Genomic DNA, 18,966 nt, shown 5'->3' on the forward strand with positions numbered 1-18,966 from the left:
TGTGGTCCCTATTTTGTGAATGTATTTAAGTAATCGCAAATTGCGAGTCCTTAAATGCGAAGTAGGAATTTAAAAGCACCCAAGTTGTGCAATTTTGGCTTAAGAAATCTCAAATTACCACCAAATTCAGGTTGGTGGTAATTTGCGATTTCTTTGACAAATGCACTTTTTTGCATTTTTCAAAGTGCCATGTGGCGCACATACATGCCCCTAGGGCATGTATGTGCGCCACATGTGCACATATACATATTTCAGGGGTGCTACAGGGTGTCCTTTTGACACCCTTGCACCCTTGAAATTGCATTCGTAATTTGCAAGTACTTAATGGGTACTCGCAAATTGCTACTACCTTCCCATTCATTCCTATGGACCTCTAGACCCATAGGAATGAATGGGAAGGTATTCCTTAATTGTGAATCACAATTTGCGATTCTCAATTAAGAAAAATGTAGAAATCACAATTATTATTGCAATTCCTACATACATAGCATTTTGTGAGTCCTTAATGGCTATTCGCAAAAATCTCTATTAGGGACTTGCAAAATGGATTTTTCATACATATGCCCCTAAATCCCAGATCAGTGCAAATACGCTTGCTAACTTGTTTTGTTTTCTCACCACGGAGAAGCACTTTCCCCTGAACCTACGCCAATGCTGGGCTGCTCCTTGCCCATTCCTACATTGGAAGATGTGAGTGGGTTGGGAAACAGTTTGTGAATGTCTGCGAAAAAATATATTTGTGACTCTTCAATTTTTGTCATTCCCACCATGAAACACTCACTCCACACCCAAAATAGATTTACTCAGACAGTCTTTTGAGTGAATACATAAGTTTAGTAGTGTAAACCCACCGCTTGTGAATTTCAAATGTGGTTTTACAATTCCAAATAAGGATATTTGTGTGTACCCTAATCTTCCCCATAGAACATTTAAGTGAATCAGACTCCTAGTTCGTAAACTCCACTACCCTCCCTCATTCCCTCCCTCCCTCCCTCCCTCCTTCCCCACTGCCAGTGTTTAAATCCATCACAGTGATGGGCTTCTCAGTTAAGGAGGAAGCTGACAGCAGTGAGCACTCGCATGAGGTATGAAGGAAGTGGGGGACACCATGGGACCTATTCCCAAAGTCACTTTGGACTATCTAAGGCTGCATTCCTGTGCTACCTTTACATACACCTCCATGACTTAGTGCATTGGCCCCAAAACATCTAAAATGGGAGTGTTCATATACAATTAGTACAGATAGAAATACTGTACCCCCTAAGACTTTTACTAAGAGGGAGTTGGGTGTTTTGAGGCTCATTCGCAAAGGCATGTAATAGTACTTAAGAGTACCCCTGAGTACTACTTGCTGTACTCACAATTCCTTTTATGAATTGGCCCAATGGGTCCCATTACTAGGACACTGAAAAGCAACTTCACGATTCTTAAAATATTTACATTTCTCAAAAACAAAAAATAAATGTCTTATAATAATATTGCGTCTCTTGTATGCAGTATATAGTTTGAGTTATGGCAATGGCAACTCACGCTGCTGGCCAAAAGCCACTTGTTTTTCAACATGTGACCCTAATGTAAAGATCATGGAAAAACTTGTTGTAAATGCGTTAAAAAACTCCTTTAATCTGTAAGTAGGCTATATATGCAAATATAAATATGAAACTTATGAAACACCTAAAAGGGCCGCGACTGATCTATGTAACCCAGCAGACTATGTGAAAACCCATTCCATCGCCGTTTTCCAATACTGTATGCAGATCTACACCCCATGTGCTGTAGTTTTACAGGAACGCCCTATATTTCCTATCCCTTACACTCAGGCAAGCTTAGTACTGACTGCAGTGCTCCGTAGGAACCCCTTTGAAAGCTGTTGCTTCTGGGCCTCAAACTAGGTAGCAGCGCGCCCACAGGTTAGTAGTAGGAGAGAGTCTATGAACTTGAAATAGTAACTGAGTTACCATGAAGGTGACCGTGTACTTTTCCATCCTAAAAGGTGGGGGCGGGGTTGCAGAGGGTTAAATGGTCATTCCGGTTGGATATACCCATATTGTTGGTCCCCTTTAATGGCAAAGGCCATATTTATAAAGTATATCAATGGACTTCCTAAATTATAAACTTGAACAACCACAAAGACTATCTAAAAGCTCAGTTAAATGTGCCAGCATGTACACAAGAACAGAATGGAGCATATGAATGCTGCATGCAGAGGCATAATTGTTGTGCTCCACTCTGTTTTTTTTGTTCAAACCATACACTATAAGATTACAGTTGTGTGCGGAATTGCATTTTTTTGGGTGAAACTTAAGTTTTTTGAATTCCACTTTTAGAGCAAAATATGATTTGCCTGTGTCATGCACGACTTTTAAGCGAGTGTATACAATACATAAAAAGTCTTCTAACATACAGACAGGAAAATGGTTTAGTAGAAAAAAATCTCTATACTTGACATTTTCTGTTTAAACCAACAATTATGTGAATCGGTGTAATGTGAAATTTTGTCAAACTGTGAAATTCTGAAAAGTAGTGAATTTTGCCACCGTAACTACAATTGTTCTCCGCATTAATTATCATTGTTTCAATCTGGTAGTTTGCACAAAGTATCGTGGCAAGTATGATATACCCTCTGGTTTTTGATTTGCAGCAGGAAGATAAGTCTCTCTAGTGTGTTTCTTTATTTGATCGAGTATAGGACATACACCATAGGTGGGCTAACACTAATGCTGGATGTACTTTATTTTCCAAAAGGTCCATTCTAATATGCCTTTCATATTCCAGGTCTGTGAATATCCTGACGGAACCAAGTCCTTGAAACTAGGAGACTTTGGTTTGGCCATTGTGGTTGAGGGGCCTTTGTACACGGTTTGTGGCACACCGACCTACGTTGCTCCTGAAATCATAGCAGAGACTGGGTAAGAGGGCAGAATGAAGACCTATCCTAATAATCTATCTATGTTGTTATCTTGGTTCTTCTTAACACTTCAAGCTTCCACATAGCCTAGTTCTCTATACTAAGGACACCCAAAAAAAGCATGTTGGTTGTGACTCTGCCCTAGGGGCGCACAGGGAACTGGGAGTGTTCAGCATCACTCCACATCATGCTCAGATAGGACAGTCTGGAAAACATGCAGTGGCTGAAGGCAGTCTGGCCTTTGGTTTTATCATCTTGTGCCCCATATTTGGAAGAGATGAGTGTGCTTTGGTGGTCCTGGAAGCTAGAGAGGGCTGGACATGATGGTGGCTGCATGGATCACACACTGCCATCAGAAGAGCTTTCTGTGATATGAGGGTGAGTGGAGATGGTACCAGCTGGGTGAGCAGTGTAAGGCTGGCCTGTGGCATTAATGGAATGGCTGGGGATCCTCAAAACCAGGGGCAGCCAGGGCTAACAGGTTAAATGTAAATGTAAATGTATTTGAGCTTATATAGCACACAGCTACCCGCAGTGGGTGCCCCGGCGCTTGCTTAGGGATCCCGTCCTGGTATTCCCCTGTGAGATAACCCCAGCAGGGTATCCACAAGGTGAAAGCCAGGCATCCCGCCGCAAGGGGCCGTTGTGGAGATTAAGCAAGCTATTGCCCAGAGTCGCAGAGTGTGAACCCGTGAGTCGAGAAGGCACCGAAGCGAGAATTATCGAGTCCGTGGAATTTTTAGCCCAAGACCCGCCGAGGTGGGGAATTGAACCCTGGTCCAGGGCCGATCTCAGCTTCCGGGTCTGCCGCCTCTAACCCCTGAGCCACACTTCTCCACTTACTGAAAGATATCCAGTAAGTTGAAAACGAGCAAACTGTGAAGTGAAGATGTGGAGCATCGAAGAGTCCTTATGATGAAGAGAGGGAGAAGGGGAATGAAGAAATAGAGGAAGAAGGAGAATAACGGGTAGGAGAAATGGAGAGGCTGAAAGGAAAGTAGTAGGAAGAGAGAGGGGTTGGTCAGTTTGATGATAGCTGGGGGACAGAGAAGACAAAGAAGGTGTCATTATTTATATCAGAGAGAAGGCAGGCACAGCCTGCAAGACAAATAGTGAGTTTGTATTCACCCACTTGGGAGTTTGAGACTGTTGGAATTTAGATTTTCCCGCAGGCTTTGGTATATCTATTAGTATAAATATGCTGCCTAGAGGAGATGCAATACATATGTTTGTTGCAGTCTCCGCAAGTTTGGTTAAGGAATAGAGCGCTAATTAAGCAAGTTTTGTTCCAGCGGTAGCTCAATGCACCCGTTAGTGAATTTCGCTGGGTTCTCAATTGAGAGCAAAGAATAATTTGTAAACATAAAAATATGATGTTATGTTGAGACTTTGCTTACGTACAGCGTTATGGCAGCTATTCACGGGGCAAGTGAACAGGAATGTATCACTTTACCATTATATGATGGCCGATGCAGACTGTTGAATAATAGTCCACTTTTTGTTTCAATGCACTTAATGTCATATGGTTTTACACTGTATGTGTGCACTTTTTGAATGAACTTTATTTACCCCTAAGCAAGGTGTTTGTCGCTGAAACAAGTAGGGTGTTTTGTCCTGGCCCTTATGCTGTGAATAAACGACATTTCCATTTCCAACTGGAATCTATGGTGGTGTGATTTGTGCTGTAAGGAGTGCACTCGCGCAGCTTCACGCTTGGTGAAAAGTGAATATATATATATATATATATATATATATATATATATATATATATATATATATATATATATATATATATATATATATTATTATTATTATTAACTAAGATAGAAAAAGAACAATTCTAGAGGCCTTGTTATGAAATGATTAATTGCGATATGCAGGTACCACAAATATTGCAACGTGAGCTCTATGATAAATATTGGCACGTCAAATCTGCTGATATTTATCAATGAAAAAATACCCGGTATATACCGGAAAATGCAAGTCTTGGTGCGTTTTGCACATTTTCTGTGACAAATATATTTTTTTAATAATTAGAGGCTGAGGTTCACGGTAGACTCACCCTGGCCAATGATGCCCGTTTTTTCTTTTTTCCCCAACATTGTGCTGAGTGCACCGTGATCAATAATGGCAGCCACAAAACACATTTTTGGGATTGGCAGAAAATCGGAGTGCGGCAGAGTTGCAAACCCACAAACACCGATGTGATAAAAATAGCTCCCTAGTCCGATCTTGTGTGTGTATTTTTTTCTTTTCTAATTGGATTCATGAATCTTCTGATGATTGGGAAAACCACAAAGGATTTGTGAATAATGGACGTTGGAGATTACTTTATACTCTTGTTACTTATGTACCCATGAACTGATTAATGAAAGTTGTTGTTAGGTTTACCTTTGGATTTGCTGCACTGCTACCGCACCCCTTATACCTGAACACAATGCTGGTGTTCTGTGCACTAGTGATGCATTGTCACAATTGAAATTTATTTTTGGATAATGTTTTACAAAAGAAACATATGGAAATAGCTCGTCCTTGAAACTATGCTTAAAGCAAATATAAAGACTTGGTTGAATTACACTGAATTCTTTTCACTTGAAACAAAATGGAATGGGCACATTGTATGCATAACTAGGGTTTGAATATGTAGCTTGGGCGGCGTCTTGTATTTCTGATTTTCATTTGAGGTCCAGCCTCCCTTGCTTTACAAAGATCCACCCAAACTAGATTACAGTGAGGTTAAGGCAAGTAGAGCAAATGACTCTTCTCCAGTTGCTTGTGCAGGGGGCATTCCTCTCTCCCCGTTGGGTGACCATCTTCCACTGCAACATCCCGAAGGTGGAGCCTGAACATTTGACTTCATCCAGGAGAGTCGATAATGAGACCGTCATCCAGTGGTAAAGCACCACTGCGTGCCGATCTCCGCTCAATGAGTACTAGTTTTGAATTTAATTGTGTGCGGTGTCAAAATATCTATGCCCACCTACTGGACTCAGTTAATATGAGAAACTATCTTCTTACGTGGCTACTTAAGCAGGCCTATACTCAGCATTGTGAAACAGTCATTTCATAGGAAAAAGTTATTTGCTGCACCTGGGCACTATATGTAAAGTTTTCCTGGCATTTTATAGGCTTCATTTTGGAAATTGGACTTGGTGAGGCCGTAAAAGAGCCTTGTTTTTCAACGTTGGCCATTATTCTGCGTTGATCTTTGTGGGTTGACCCCACTGCACTAAGAACAATAAACTATGACATTGTCGGAGTCGGTCTCTCCTTCGACCATTCCAGTGGTAAGAACAGATTGCCATGCGGTTGCCCAGCACTGCTTCTTCTCCAGTGGCTGGTTATTCAATATCTGGCCTCCCATTGCCTCTACTGGAATATAAACTTTTGTAGCCTTGCGCCATCCTGACCAGACCCTATGTTTCTGATCCCAAGCTTTCATTTGACAGACCTAATATATTAAGGGAGATGTTGTTTTGGCTTCATTTCAATTGAGCCAGCCTAAAGCCAGGGGCGCTCCTCCGCTAAGGTGGGGGAGCGTCGCCCCACTGCTTCAAACAAAGCAGTGTAACTGCAAAGTAAAAATAAAATGATTATAATGGAATGTCCGTTATTATCATTCGATTTTTGTTATTGCAGTTGCACTGCACTGCAGCCCTGTTGACATGGTGGTGCCAGCCTCCCCCAACGTTGAGGCCGGAGGAGGAGTAGTGGCTGCACCTGAAGTGCGCATGACGCTTTGGCCGACCATCTCTGGCCAGCCAACCCGTCATGCGCACTGTGTATGTTCTCCACAGGCTGTATTAAACTGCCTTAGTGGAGAACATGCCCAGCCTCCAAGCCCCTCTGTCTGAGCACTGAACCACGGCGCTCAGACCAATTACTATGTTGCTGAAGGCAGCGTTGTGATTAGTCAGGGAATTCTGGGAGGCTGGGTGCTTCCTGCTGGAGAAGCAGCTGCTACAGCGACCTCCCAGGTAAGTTTGCTTGTCTTTCATTAATTATTTTTTTGCCCCATACCCCCCCATCCACCAGACCCGCCACTGTTCCCTTCCAGCCACCACTGGTAAAGCTGATGGTGTGATTCCATTAACTTGCCAAACTGTGCATTGGGATTTATTTGAAGATATCAGTAGACTTCAACAGTAATGAATGCATACTAAGCATTTATATGAGTGACCTGCTCCTTTTGCTTTCCTTTCAGCTACGGATTGAAAGTGGACATTTGGGCAGCGGGCGTGATCACCTACATCCTGCTCTGTGGTTTTCCGCCATTCCGCAGGTGAGTTTTACCTACAATAAATTTTATAATGAAAATGTGAGTCATACTTTGTTGCTACATCGGATTTTCCACACCCCTCCCCCTCTGTGGCCACTTGTTTTATAGATAGTCGGCCACTAACGCTTAGGTCAGAGAAGTGGATCTCGTGGATGAGGGTGGACAGTGGATTTTGTGAGCATTGAAGGTCCCTGCCCAATGAATGCTAAGCGCACCAGGCCATCTTGTCCTATGTCTTGTCCACCACGTCTGTTTTTGTCACTTGCATACTGTAAAGCAAGTAACACTTACCTGCGTCCCCATAGGTTGATGACGTTTCATAAATTCTCTAATATTGTAGTTTTCTTCACTATTCTTTGCTTAGCAAATATTTTTGGTCCGACCACTTTTTTGTATCCCTTTTATGCCAGTCGTGAACGCCTCATGATAGAATGTTTCCAAATGTATGCTTTGTTTGCATTCGGAGAGTTGCAACGTTTTTTAAGATTCTTCTCCGTTCATTCCCTCTGTTGGGTATTTACTGCCTCACCCATGGTTCAGTCGTTCATCCTGTTTTGCTATGCTTATTTCATTCATATTTTGTTTTAAAAGGGAAATTTAAAAAATGAAACTGTCTTTGTGTAATTTAATCTGGTGCTTATGCAAAGCTATTTAATGGCTTTGGGCCAAGTTCATGATACATAAAACTGCAAAAACAAAAAGTGACATCCGTGCAAGTGCCAGACAGATGTCGCACAAAAAGTAATTGCTATCACATGATTCTCTGGCCTGCATAGATTAATATTAAACACAACATATGTAGAAAATAACCAAATGGTCACCTCGCCCTTGATTACTAACGTGTTGGAGAATTACTCCAGCCCATTTACATGTGCGGTTTGTATTTTTTTTTCGAACTGAAAAGCAGTGCAAATCAAGGTCATCGCCTCAGTACCGTGGTCAGGGAAGGATAATTCCACTCTTAAGTGATAATGTGGAATCCTCTGTACTAAGATGTCACATCCCATGCTGAGTAGTTTAAGAGGATGTGTTCAAGTTGGAGGAAGTAGGTTACAATACAAGCCTTATGTGTAGCAGCACCCCAGGAGCGATGTTTTTATAAGCCAGTGGTGGCTCCTCCACTAAGGCGGAGGAGCGTCACTACACTGTTTTGCAGCAGTGAAGGAAAGGAATAATACAATTATAATAACTTGGTGTTGTCATTGTATTTGTTCCTGCTGCTGCAGCATAGGGGTGGGGCAGGGCTGCTTTGTTCGCAGGGGAGGAGTGGTGGGCACACTGAAATGTGCTTGATGCTTTGGCCGCCCGTCTCGGTCCTACCAAGCAGTCATGCTTACTTAGTATGTTCTCCACCCAGGCTGAATTACCACCTGGGGGGAGAACATGCCCAGGCCCCCATTACCCATATGAGCACTGAATTGCTGCACTCATGCCAATCACAACACTGCATTGCAGTGTTGTGATTGGCTCAGGGGAGCCTGACTGCTTCCTGGTCGGCCGACGGAGGAGAGATGACGTGGGAGAGAGTGGTGAGAAATAAGTGTATATTTCTTTTTTTTTTTACACCCCCTTAACCCCTTGCCACCACAGATCCGTGCCGGTCGCCACTCTTATAAGCTTAGCTGTTACCATGCTGAGCTCTCCAACCTATGCATTCCACAGCGACATCATTCATTCAACATGAGGTTGGCATCCTGCCCAGATAGTCAGTGTGACATTTTGAGCATTTAACGGTCTCATCTGTGACATATGTGGACACACTGGTTTTTAATTCAGCATCCCACCCAGTTCCACCTTCTTAAGTCTGAGCTATGCCCAATTGTATCAGTTGGCACAGATCAACCAACAGTCACCCTAGAATCCTGAGATGAGTGGTGGGGTGTGATACTAACATTAGAGTTAGCAAACAAATCTCCCTAGATGAAACCAGCTTGCCCTGATACTAATTAAAATTTCAAATATTACTAAAGGACATAGATAATAAAAACATTGCACTTTACCCCATACAATGCCGGAGATTTAAAAAAAACTATAAAGGAAAGAATATTTGTTCTTATTTGGTTGAATTGCTATAAAGCAACGACCCATGGTAGCAGGCTTTCCACCTCCTTGTTCATGTAGAAATTATGAAAAGAAGCTGGGGCTGAATGGGTCACACCCTCCGCAAACCCGCATCAAACGCCACCAGGCAAGCCCTCACCTGGAACCATCAAGGAGAAAAGGAAAAGAGGAAGGCCAAGAAAAACCTGGCGTTGAGGCTGACTGCCGGCAGATAGGTTACAGCTAGAGTCGTACTGAAAAAAAATTCCTGGACAGAGATGGCTGGAGAGTCCTGGTTGATGAACTATATATTCCCCAAGAGGAGTAGTGGGCATATGTAATTGCTATAAAAAAACATAAAATAGTGTTTTACAGTCTTTTCAAATCGGCATAAAATTAATTTGAGTGAGAAAGTCGCAAATTCAGCCAGTTGTCTTAGTACCTGTGAAAGGAGGATTTTTTGGCCTGCTATGTGCAAAACTTGCTAAGTGGCAGTGCTCTGTCATAACGTCTCTTGTAAGCGGTACTGCCCTGTGACCAGCTGTGGGCTATGCTTTATTTTCAGCCACAACTGGGATAGACAAGTGTCTAATGATCACACTTCATCTTTGGATTCACAGTCTTAGTTTTTTGGCAATCTACTCTGCCCATGAGGGCATTTGCTCTAGCTTCAAATATTGTTATGAATTTTACCATCAGTGTATTTAAATGGGTGTAATCTTGATTAAGTGCTGCAATAAGGGCTTCTCTACAAATTAGTAATGTGGCTTGATAAAAAACCCAGCGCAGCATCTTTCTTCGTTCAGGTAGTTAAGCTGGGCAGGTGCAGAGGACGTGGCCCATGGACTCCTTTCCCGACCACAAAGTCCTACTGCTTCTGCTGTTTTAGCCAAGAAGGCACGGAGTCCAATGTTGGTTGGAAGCCTAACCGAGGTTGTATGGACTTAAGTTATGCATGATGTGAGTACCAGTAATCAAAGTAGGGCTGGGGTTTTAGGGACCTATAGGTTTTGCTGATTTGCCAGGCTTGGGCCGTTTTGGCCAGTGTCACTTTGTCATCTTGCAGAGAAAGTTATTTGGTCATGTTGTTGAGTTGTTTTTTGATTTCGTTGGATGATAATTAAATGTTCCATAAGTAAGTGGTATGTATTGACTGTAAAGCATCTTCTAGTGATCATCTAAATATAGAACTCTGGTTCTACTTATTTATTGGTAGCCAGAAGTATGCGGCGAATGAATTCTTTCTGGGCTGTTGGAATCTGAGGCATATCTTAAAAGAACATTTTGTGGCCCAAGTTTGTTTTGTCAGCATGAGCTCCAAGCGCAGTTGTGCCTTAGAAGTGTAGCTTGGGAGCTTGCGTACAGACTGCTAAGACTTGCCCATCAATAGATCTAGCAGCTTGGCCACCTTGCCCGCTAAGATTTTACAGCTGTAAGTCCTATTTGGTAGGAATTTCACTGCCATAGCCTTCTGAAGGGCCATAGAATGAGGCCACACAGCGAAGTTGAGGATATGGATGCTTGATGTCAGGGATGCAACTTTAGATTTCATTGCCTCCATATGTGGGACAAAGGTGTCCCTGGAGTCGAATACCACGCCAAGATATTTATATTGTGGATCACAAGTTAGCCGGAGTCAGTTGATGTTCCATGAGCCAGGTATACTTAGTTTGTTACTAAACTTCATAACTTTGGTTTTCTTGGCATTGATTTCGAGTTTGTTCTGTTGTGTAAAGATGGAGATCATCTGCTTCTACTACTGCTACTACTACTATTATTGCTGCTGGTATTACTACTAATGCCTTCTCCAACACACAGACCAATCCACTGCTACTTTGTCAGCTTACTTTGTCTAATGGCTTCATGTGATTAGGATATTTATTTACCAGTCATTGTCTGTCATTTGACAAGTCAATGCATTCTGGTGCATGTGGGTCAGATTCCAATTCAGCCCAGCCCAGGCCATTGGACAAATGCATATGAAAAGAATGATTGGTCAAAGGAAAGACTAAGAATAGAAAATTAGTTTCACTGTGAAATGGTGTCATCTGGTGGATCCTACCTTGGATTGCACTGGTGATGAGGCATAAATATGGCAGAGACAAAATCCATCACATATACTCTCATGTTTCCCCACCATCAACAGTGGCCCATCCTTAAGGATGGGCCACCTCCTACCTGTTTCCAAAGTGAAGCATGTCTGTCAGACTGAGCAAAGGTCAGCCTGACTGATACGCTTCGTGTTCAGGTCAGGCAGCCAGGCGTTGTAAATGCGCTAAATATGCAGGCACCTGGCTACCTGAGGTAAACTTTTCTGGGTTGAAGACTATACAGCCCTGTGGGTGCAACCACCTCAACCCGGTAAAGTACTTGGGAGTTCTTCCCCTAATGACAATGGGGGAGCGTCACTGATAGCCTCGAACTTGGCCGCTTCAGTGTTGAGCCCTGAAGTGACGAGAGCCAAGTGTCTTTCACAGAAACGCGTTCCAGAGTGGGGTGGAGTCAGAAGTTACACTGACTTCATCTCATTTTGTGACGAGGAAGGAATTACTGCCTCCTCTCATTGACTAAAGGTCAGCCAATGAGAGGAGGCAGCCTAAGTCTCAATCCTCAGGAACCACAGAGGTATCCATCCTGCCACCTGAGATCACCAATGCCACCCCGGTAAGTGTTATATCTTTGTAATGCTTTGTGCATGTGTATGCTAGGGTGATCAACTATCCGTAAATTTCATGGACCGTCCGTAATTTGAACCTCACATCCGTTGTCCGTGAGGATCCTTTTTACAGACGCCTTTTGTCCGTAATTTTGGGCCTTGCAAGAAACAGAGCTGTTCTCCCTGCAACAGGACTCAGCTCCCTGATGGGCCGCCTCGAACTCATCATGGGAGCACAAGAGCAGCCCCACCTGCCTGTCGTCATTCTGTCTGCGGCTGATTGCCACATACAGAATGACAATGGGCCAGTTTAGGCTCTTACAGCATGTGGTGGTCCGCCTCCAGCCTCCGTCTAGGGCAGGGCATTCTGTTAGGGTTATAATGTACAAAACAAATGTACAAAGTTAAAACGAAGAGGCTTAGTTCTTACCCAGTCTCATCATGTCAGCTGAAGCATTTTTATTATATAAAACGATGACATAGTTGCTGCTTTTTTATTTATTTTAAGCAACTAGCATCTATTGACAAAGCTAATAGTCCTGGCTTGTCGTAGATCTAATGTTACTGGATGCAATGATAGAAACAGCAAAATACCAGTCAGGTGGCACATTATGCTCAGCATATATTTTGAGGTGTTTTAAGCCACACCCTTAATTACATCAGACACTCCCCTTGGAGAGACCCCAAGTTTTTTCATCCCAGTTAAAACCCTGGAAACAAAACCATGTCACATTCACCTTGCATCCTGACACTGTGCATTATGCATAACTTACAAGTTATCAGATTGCCTATGTGCAGGGGCATAGTGAACCCTCCCCCGCCCTTTTTTTTAGGAACTACAGCGTGGGTGAAGGTCATGATGGGCCTCTTCTGCCTGCAACTGGATGGGTGGGTGGATGGGTGAAGGATGGGTGGCTAAGTGAAAGTGGAATGGAGTGCAAATGCAAGGATGGATGGATGAATGATTGACAGAATGGATGGGTGAATGGGTGCATTGATGAACGAAAAGAATGTAAAGCTCAATGAGGGAAAGACTGCATACATGAGTGAAAGGGAGGTTCAAGTTCAAGTTCAGGAATTTGTATAGCGCACTACTCACCCAGAGGGTCTCAAGGCGCTTGGGGGAGGGGGTGCATTATTTGTCGAATAGCCAGGTTTTAAGTTCCTTTCTGAAGGGAATGTGGTTCTGTGTAAGGCGGACGTGAGTGGGAAGAGAATTCCAGGTCTTGGCCGCCAAGTAGGAGAAGGATCTTCCTCCCATGGTGGATCTATGGATGCGCGGAACTGCGGCGAGGGCTTGATTGGAGGATCTTAGTTGGCGGGTGGGTGTGTAGAAGGACAGTCGTGTGTTGAGGCATTCGGGTCCTAGTTTGTAGAGGGCCTTGTGTGCGTGGGTGAGGAGACGGAACGTTATTCTCTTGTTGACGGGAAGCCAGTGGAGGTCTTTCAGGTGACCGGTAATGTGGTCTTGGCAAGGGATGTCCAATATGAGTCTGGCTGATGCGTTTTGGATGCGTTGGAGTTTTTTCTGTAATTTGGCTGTGATTCCGGCGTAGAGGGTGTTTCCATAGTCCAGTCGACTAGTGACCAGTGCGTGGGTGACAGTCTTTCTTGTCTCGGAGGGGATCCAACGGAAGATTTTTTTGAGCATGCGAAGTACGTTGAAGCAGGAGGATGAGACGGCGTTGACTTGTCTGGTCATCGAGAGGGAGGAGTCTAGGATGAAGCCCAGGTTACGTGCGTGGTCTGTGGGTATGGGTGCTGTGCCCAGGGCCGATGGCCACCATGAGTCGTCCCAGGCAGAGGGGGATGATCCTAGGATGAGGACTTCCGTTTTGTCTGAGTTAAGTTTTAGGCGGCTGTTTTTCATCCATTCGGCTACTTCTTTCATGCCTTCGTGAAGATTGGTTTTGGCGGTGTTAGGATCTTTGGTGAGGGAAAGGATCAGCTGGGTGTCGTCGGCGTAAGAGATGATGTTAAGGTTGTGTTGTCGCGCGATGGATGCGAGTGGACTCATGTAAACGTTGAAGAGGGTGGGACTGAGTGATGATCCATGTGGTACTCCGCAGATGACTTCGGTGGCCTCTGATTTGAATGGGGGAAGTTGGACTCTCTGGGTTCTCCCGGCGAGGAACGAGATGATCCAGTCCAAGGCTTTTCCTTGTATGCCGAAGTTGCTGAGGCGTTGTATGAGGGTGCTATGACAGACTGTGTCGAAGGCGGCGGAGAGGTCGAGTAGGATGAGGGCAACTGTTTCTCCGTTGTCCAGTAGTGTTCGGATGTCGTCTGTCGCTGCAATGAGGGCGGTTTCGGTGCTGTTTGGCTCGAAAGCCGGACTGTGAGGTGTCGAGGGAGTTGTTGGATTCAAGGAAGGCGGCGAGCTGGCTATTGACGGCTTTCTCAATGACTTTGGCAGGGAATGGGAGGAGGGAGATGGGGCGGTAGTTAAGTTCAGAGGCGTCTGCTGTGGGTTTCTTCGGGAGGGCGCTGAGTTCGGCGTGTTTCCAGCTTTCTGGGAAGGTAGCGGAGTTGAAGGAGCAGTTGATGACATCACAGAGATGGGGTGAGATGATTGAGTCTGCTTTGTTGAAGATGTGGTGGGGACAGGGGTCGGTTGGCGAACCTGAATGGATGGAGTTCATTAGGCGGATGGTGTCTTCAGTGGTGATTGGGTTCCAGGCGCTAAGGTTGTTAGAGGGCGGTTTAGGTTCGGAGGTGGGTGGAGTGGACTGTGCTTTGGAAATGTTCTCAAAGCTGTTATGTATGTAGGTTGGAGAGCTAAAAGAAAGAAGGGATGGTGGGTGAATGGATGGACGGATGAGTGACGGTGGATGGATGAGAGTGAAAGGATGGCTGGATGGGTGGTAGGGTAAATGATTGGATGGATGAGTAAATGGATGGGTGGAAGATGGATGGATGAGTGACAGGTTTGCTTGGGTGAAAGGGTAAGTGGTTGGATGGATAAGTGGATGGATGGGTGGAAGAGTGGATGGATGGGTGAAAGTATGGATTGGGTGAAAGGGTGGGTGGATGAGTGAAATGATGGATGGATAGATGGATAGATGATGGATAGGCTTGCAAATGGTTTGGATATGGATGGGCACACAGATGGAAGGACATAAGGAATGATGGATGAAAGAATTAATAGATGACATTTTGAGTGATGCCCAACTGCTACTTGAATGTTACACTAGTAATTGTAAATGTTTGCATGTTTTGTTTTGGGTGTAAGATTTTAGGGAGAGCCTCATAGTGCCATATGCTGTGGTTGAGATGTATATTGTGTTTGTAGCAATAGGCAAGGCATCCAAAGTAAACTATGTAATAGTGTTTTGACAGTGCATTCTTAAGAAAGCTGCAGGGAAAAGAAACGTTGTGACTTCTGTCAGCTTTTGCAACTCTCTGCAAAGCCCCCATAAGCCAAGTTAGATTCCATATTTTAAGTTCCACTTTCTGAAACACCCATAATGCGTTCCATATAATGGGTTCATCACAGCAATCTTACCTTTAGTTCACCCATGCATGCCGCTTTAAATCTCCGAATTGCACTCGGATATGAGATGCCAGTAACAAAGTCTATCGAGCAGATCTTTCTGACCACTTCTCTCACCATACATGTCTGCTCAAGACCATGAGTTGTAAACAAAATATCAGACTGGACAACCCAGTGCAGAAACCATATAAATAGATTATTATCATATGAAATACCACAAAAAGACCTGCACAGTTGCTCAAAGCTGCATGCATACCGAAAAACCCTGAAGTGCACGATTGTCTCAACCTAATATAAAACTTATTTTGACTTGTACTTAATTGGTTGCCTCTTTACATATTTTTGTACTATTGTGCAACTTCCTCTGATGTGTCTGTAAAACGTACCTTTTGTCCAGAAGTTTTATCCTGAACTTTGACCCCCTGTCTTGAATTTTTAAACTTACTGTCCTGAATTTGCATGAATGTATTTGTGGGTGTGTGCTGTGAATGGGTGTGTGCATGCTTGTGAATGGTGGGTGAATATGTGAACGTGCGTGAATGCGTGAGCAGGAGTTGCATGTGTGAACCGCCCACTCCTCCCTCTGCTCGAATTTCCGGCGGTCCTTGCCAACCATTGCCACCAGCTCTGTGTGCCCTCTGCATTACAGTACAAAAACAACAGTGGTCCCAAGCAAGGAGACAAAGGATTGATCACAATAAATATAGACCCAGTCAGTTCTATATTGTTGAAGACATTCCCAGCCGGGCAGAGGTCTTCAAGGTTTGTATTTAAAATAACGGTTTTGAAAGACAAGAATACGCCTTCAACAATTCACGTGCGTGGGGCACAAGCCTGTACCCAACCACGACAGTACATAAACACAGACAACATACACAAAAGGGCTTTGCAAGGCAAGATCAACAATCTCTAGAAAATTTCATAATTGAACAGAGAGATTCTAGTTGGTACCATTACATAATTCAGTATAGTAAATCATTCTATAAGTATATGGTACACAGAGTCGACGACGTTTCGGACCCCCTTACTAAATGTTGGGGTCCATCATCAGGACAAAACAATGGTTGCCTTTTAGAATATGAGCCTCTTTAGCCTAGGGGGAGAAGGGGGACCAAAAAATGGCAGTAAGTTTACCCACACACATAAGGCAAGTGACAATGTGTAATAATTGTGCCACTAGTCCGCTTATTTCCAGGGTGGAAAAAACGAGTGATATTTACATGAACTTGTCAACAGGCATGTGACTCAGTGGTAAAAACACATGCTCAAGGTGACCTGGTGAGAGGCATACAAGAAATATTATGCCCTGACTGTGAAGGGTGAATAATTCTCAAGATTAACAGCTAGAGGTGACATTATTATTATACAAAGAAACGGCGCAGTGGTACAGATAAGACGCAAAGGGGGAGTTACAGTGATAGGCGGCGCAGTGAAACATTTCAGTTCCTAGAAGGTGTATATAAGGCTCACCAAGGGGCAGAAGGCTTGAAAGCTCACAGGCGAGCTTGCGATAGACAGTGGAACAGGACCGGTATTCGAAGGGAATAATCCGTTTGTGAAAGCTAAAATTGGAGGGAATTACAGCAGTTATAAGAAGGGACAGCCAATACTGTGTGCCGACGGGTAGGATAAAAGGAAGGAGAGCTTACCAAAGTAATTGGAAACAATAATTCATTGGTCCGGGGGCGGAATGGATAATTATATCGCGTTTCCGCTTGTACCTGTGTGAAAACGTTTACATATTTTCAATGGGGGAAAATAGAACGGGGGGCCTATAACTAGTCATGCTCCCGCCGAAATTACGGCTTACCTAGTAGTCCCGGGATTATCGGGAGCGCCGAGTCGCGCTGGGGTCCTGGAGCAGTAGTCCGGACGGCGGAATGGAGAATTACCATGAATCCGCTTGTACCTGTATAGAGGTCGCATTTTTAGAAGGGGAGGGAGGGTAGCCAATGCTTAAGCATACTGGTGCCGAGGTACGGCTTACCTTAAAGTCCCGAAGTAACCGGAAGCGCCGAATCGCGCTGGGGTCCTGGAACCAGGGGGTGGCCTGCATCAATTGAGAGAGCGGGTATTAAGCCAGGGAGTTAATAAAGCAGGGTGAAATATCTTGGGCATTGGAGCGAGGATATGGCACGCCTCGGTCTTACCGGTTCAGTCGGCAGCACTGGATTCCCTGGTTGGGGGTATCACGTGACCATAGCCATTATAACATGGTTGGCCATTGGCTGAGTATGAGGCATAGAAATGAATGAGGGACCAAGACGGGTAGCCATATTTGGTGAGTGAAGGAGAGGAACTGCACTTATTTGAAGTGAAAGAGATGGCGAGATACAGTGCAAAGTCAGTGACATTTGTGACCAATACCAATTGTGAATAAAACAAGCATATTTACATAGAATACATTAGTTCATTGAGGGCAATTAGGCACCTCTTTGCAGAGAAAGTTCCAAGTTCATTTACTAAAGTACTTTCAGGACAGGACCATAGGAGCAAGTTTAAATCAGTGTTGTCCAATCCTCTTGCTGGTTAAGACCAGAGTTCAGACTGTCTGTCCTAATTATCCATTTAAGTTCCTCCTTGTTGAGCAAAAGATTGAGGTCACCGCCTCTCGGAGGCAGTGTCACTTGGTTTATCACCGTCCAACGAATGTCATTTTCAGAGTGCTGCTTGGTGGTAAAGTGCTCGACCAACGGAGCATTTAGAGTCCTGCAACGTATCCTGCTCCGGTGTTGGGCGATACGTAGCTTAATTTTTTGTTTTGTTTGGCCCACGTAAATGAGGTCACACGGGCAGAGGATAGCATATACAACATTACAACTGTTACAGTTTGTGAACGTTTTAAGCACATTTTTAGTTTCCTTGTACACAAATTCTTTTCCTTCAATAGTGAAGTCACACACCACACACGTTCCACATTTAACATGGCCCTTAAGAGGTGTTGTGGCCCAATGGTCTTCGATCGTTCTTTTAAGAGGAGTGGTGGATGGTAGGGCGGCCCTCACTAAGTGGTCTCTAATGTTTTTGCTTTTCTTAAAAGCAAATAGTGGGCGTTCCCAATTTAGTTGCCCCGAGTTCAGAATATGCCAATTTTTCTAAACAGTTTTCGTGATTTTATTGGAAATGCTAGAAAAGGTCGTGACACAGACCAGCTTATTTGTGGTAGGTTTGGGATTTTGAGTCAGAAGGGCCTCTCGTGGGCAGTACCAAGCCCGTTTCATGGAGTTTTTTATGAGGCGACGAGGATAGCCTCTTTGTTGTAGTTTGGTAGCTAGCGTGTTTGCTTCAGAGAAGTAATCTTTTTTATGGAAATTATTCCTTCTCAGACGAAGGAATTGCGAGTAAGGTAAGCTATCTTTCAGGGCCCTGGGGTGACAGCTATTGTAGCTCAGAAGCGTGTTTCTTTCCGTTGGCTTACGATATAGGGAAGTGTAAAGTAGCCCATCCTGGTGCTGGATGTTAAGGTCCAGGAAAGGTATAGATGTTTTGCTGTGAGTGAGTGTGAATGTCAAACCACTACAGTTATTGTTTAGCCAGTGTAATAGGGCTGGGAAAGTGTCAGTATCATTACCCCATATCATGAAGACGTC

General features: G+C 44.1%; 1 protein-coding gene across 6 annotated transcripts in view; it reads left to right on the plus strand.

Moving 5' to 3' along the window:
• DCLK2 (doublecortin like kinase 2) overlaps window positions 1–18,966 on the plus strand; it is a 498,513-nt gene that overhangs the window by 413,786 nt on the left and 65,761 nt on the right. For all 6 annotated transcript variants that reach the window (XR_015309377.1, XR_015309378.1, XM_086962280.1 and 3 more), the window contains 2 exons: window positions 2,776–2,909; window positions 7,113–7,190. Coding sequence is in view for 4 of the 6 variants with exons in the window: in XM_086962280.1 (XP_086818406.1) it covers window positions 2,776–2,909; window positions 7,113–7,190 (212 nt within the window). In the remaining 2 variants the exon portion in view is untranslated. The remainder of the gene's footprint in view (window positions 1–2,775; window positions 2,910–7,112; window positions 7,191–18,966) is intronic.

Source organism: Lissotriton vulgaris, chromosome 3_1, assembly GCF_964263255.1.
Source record: "Lissotriton vulgaris chromosome 3_1, aLisVul1.2, whole genome shotgun sequence".
Taxonomy (NCBI): Eukaryota; Metazoa; Chordata; class Amphibia; order Caudata; family Salamandridae; genus Lissotriton; species Lissotriton vulgaris.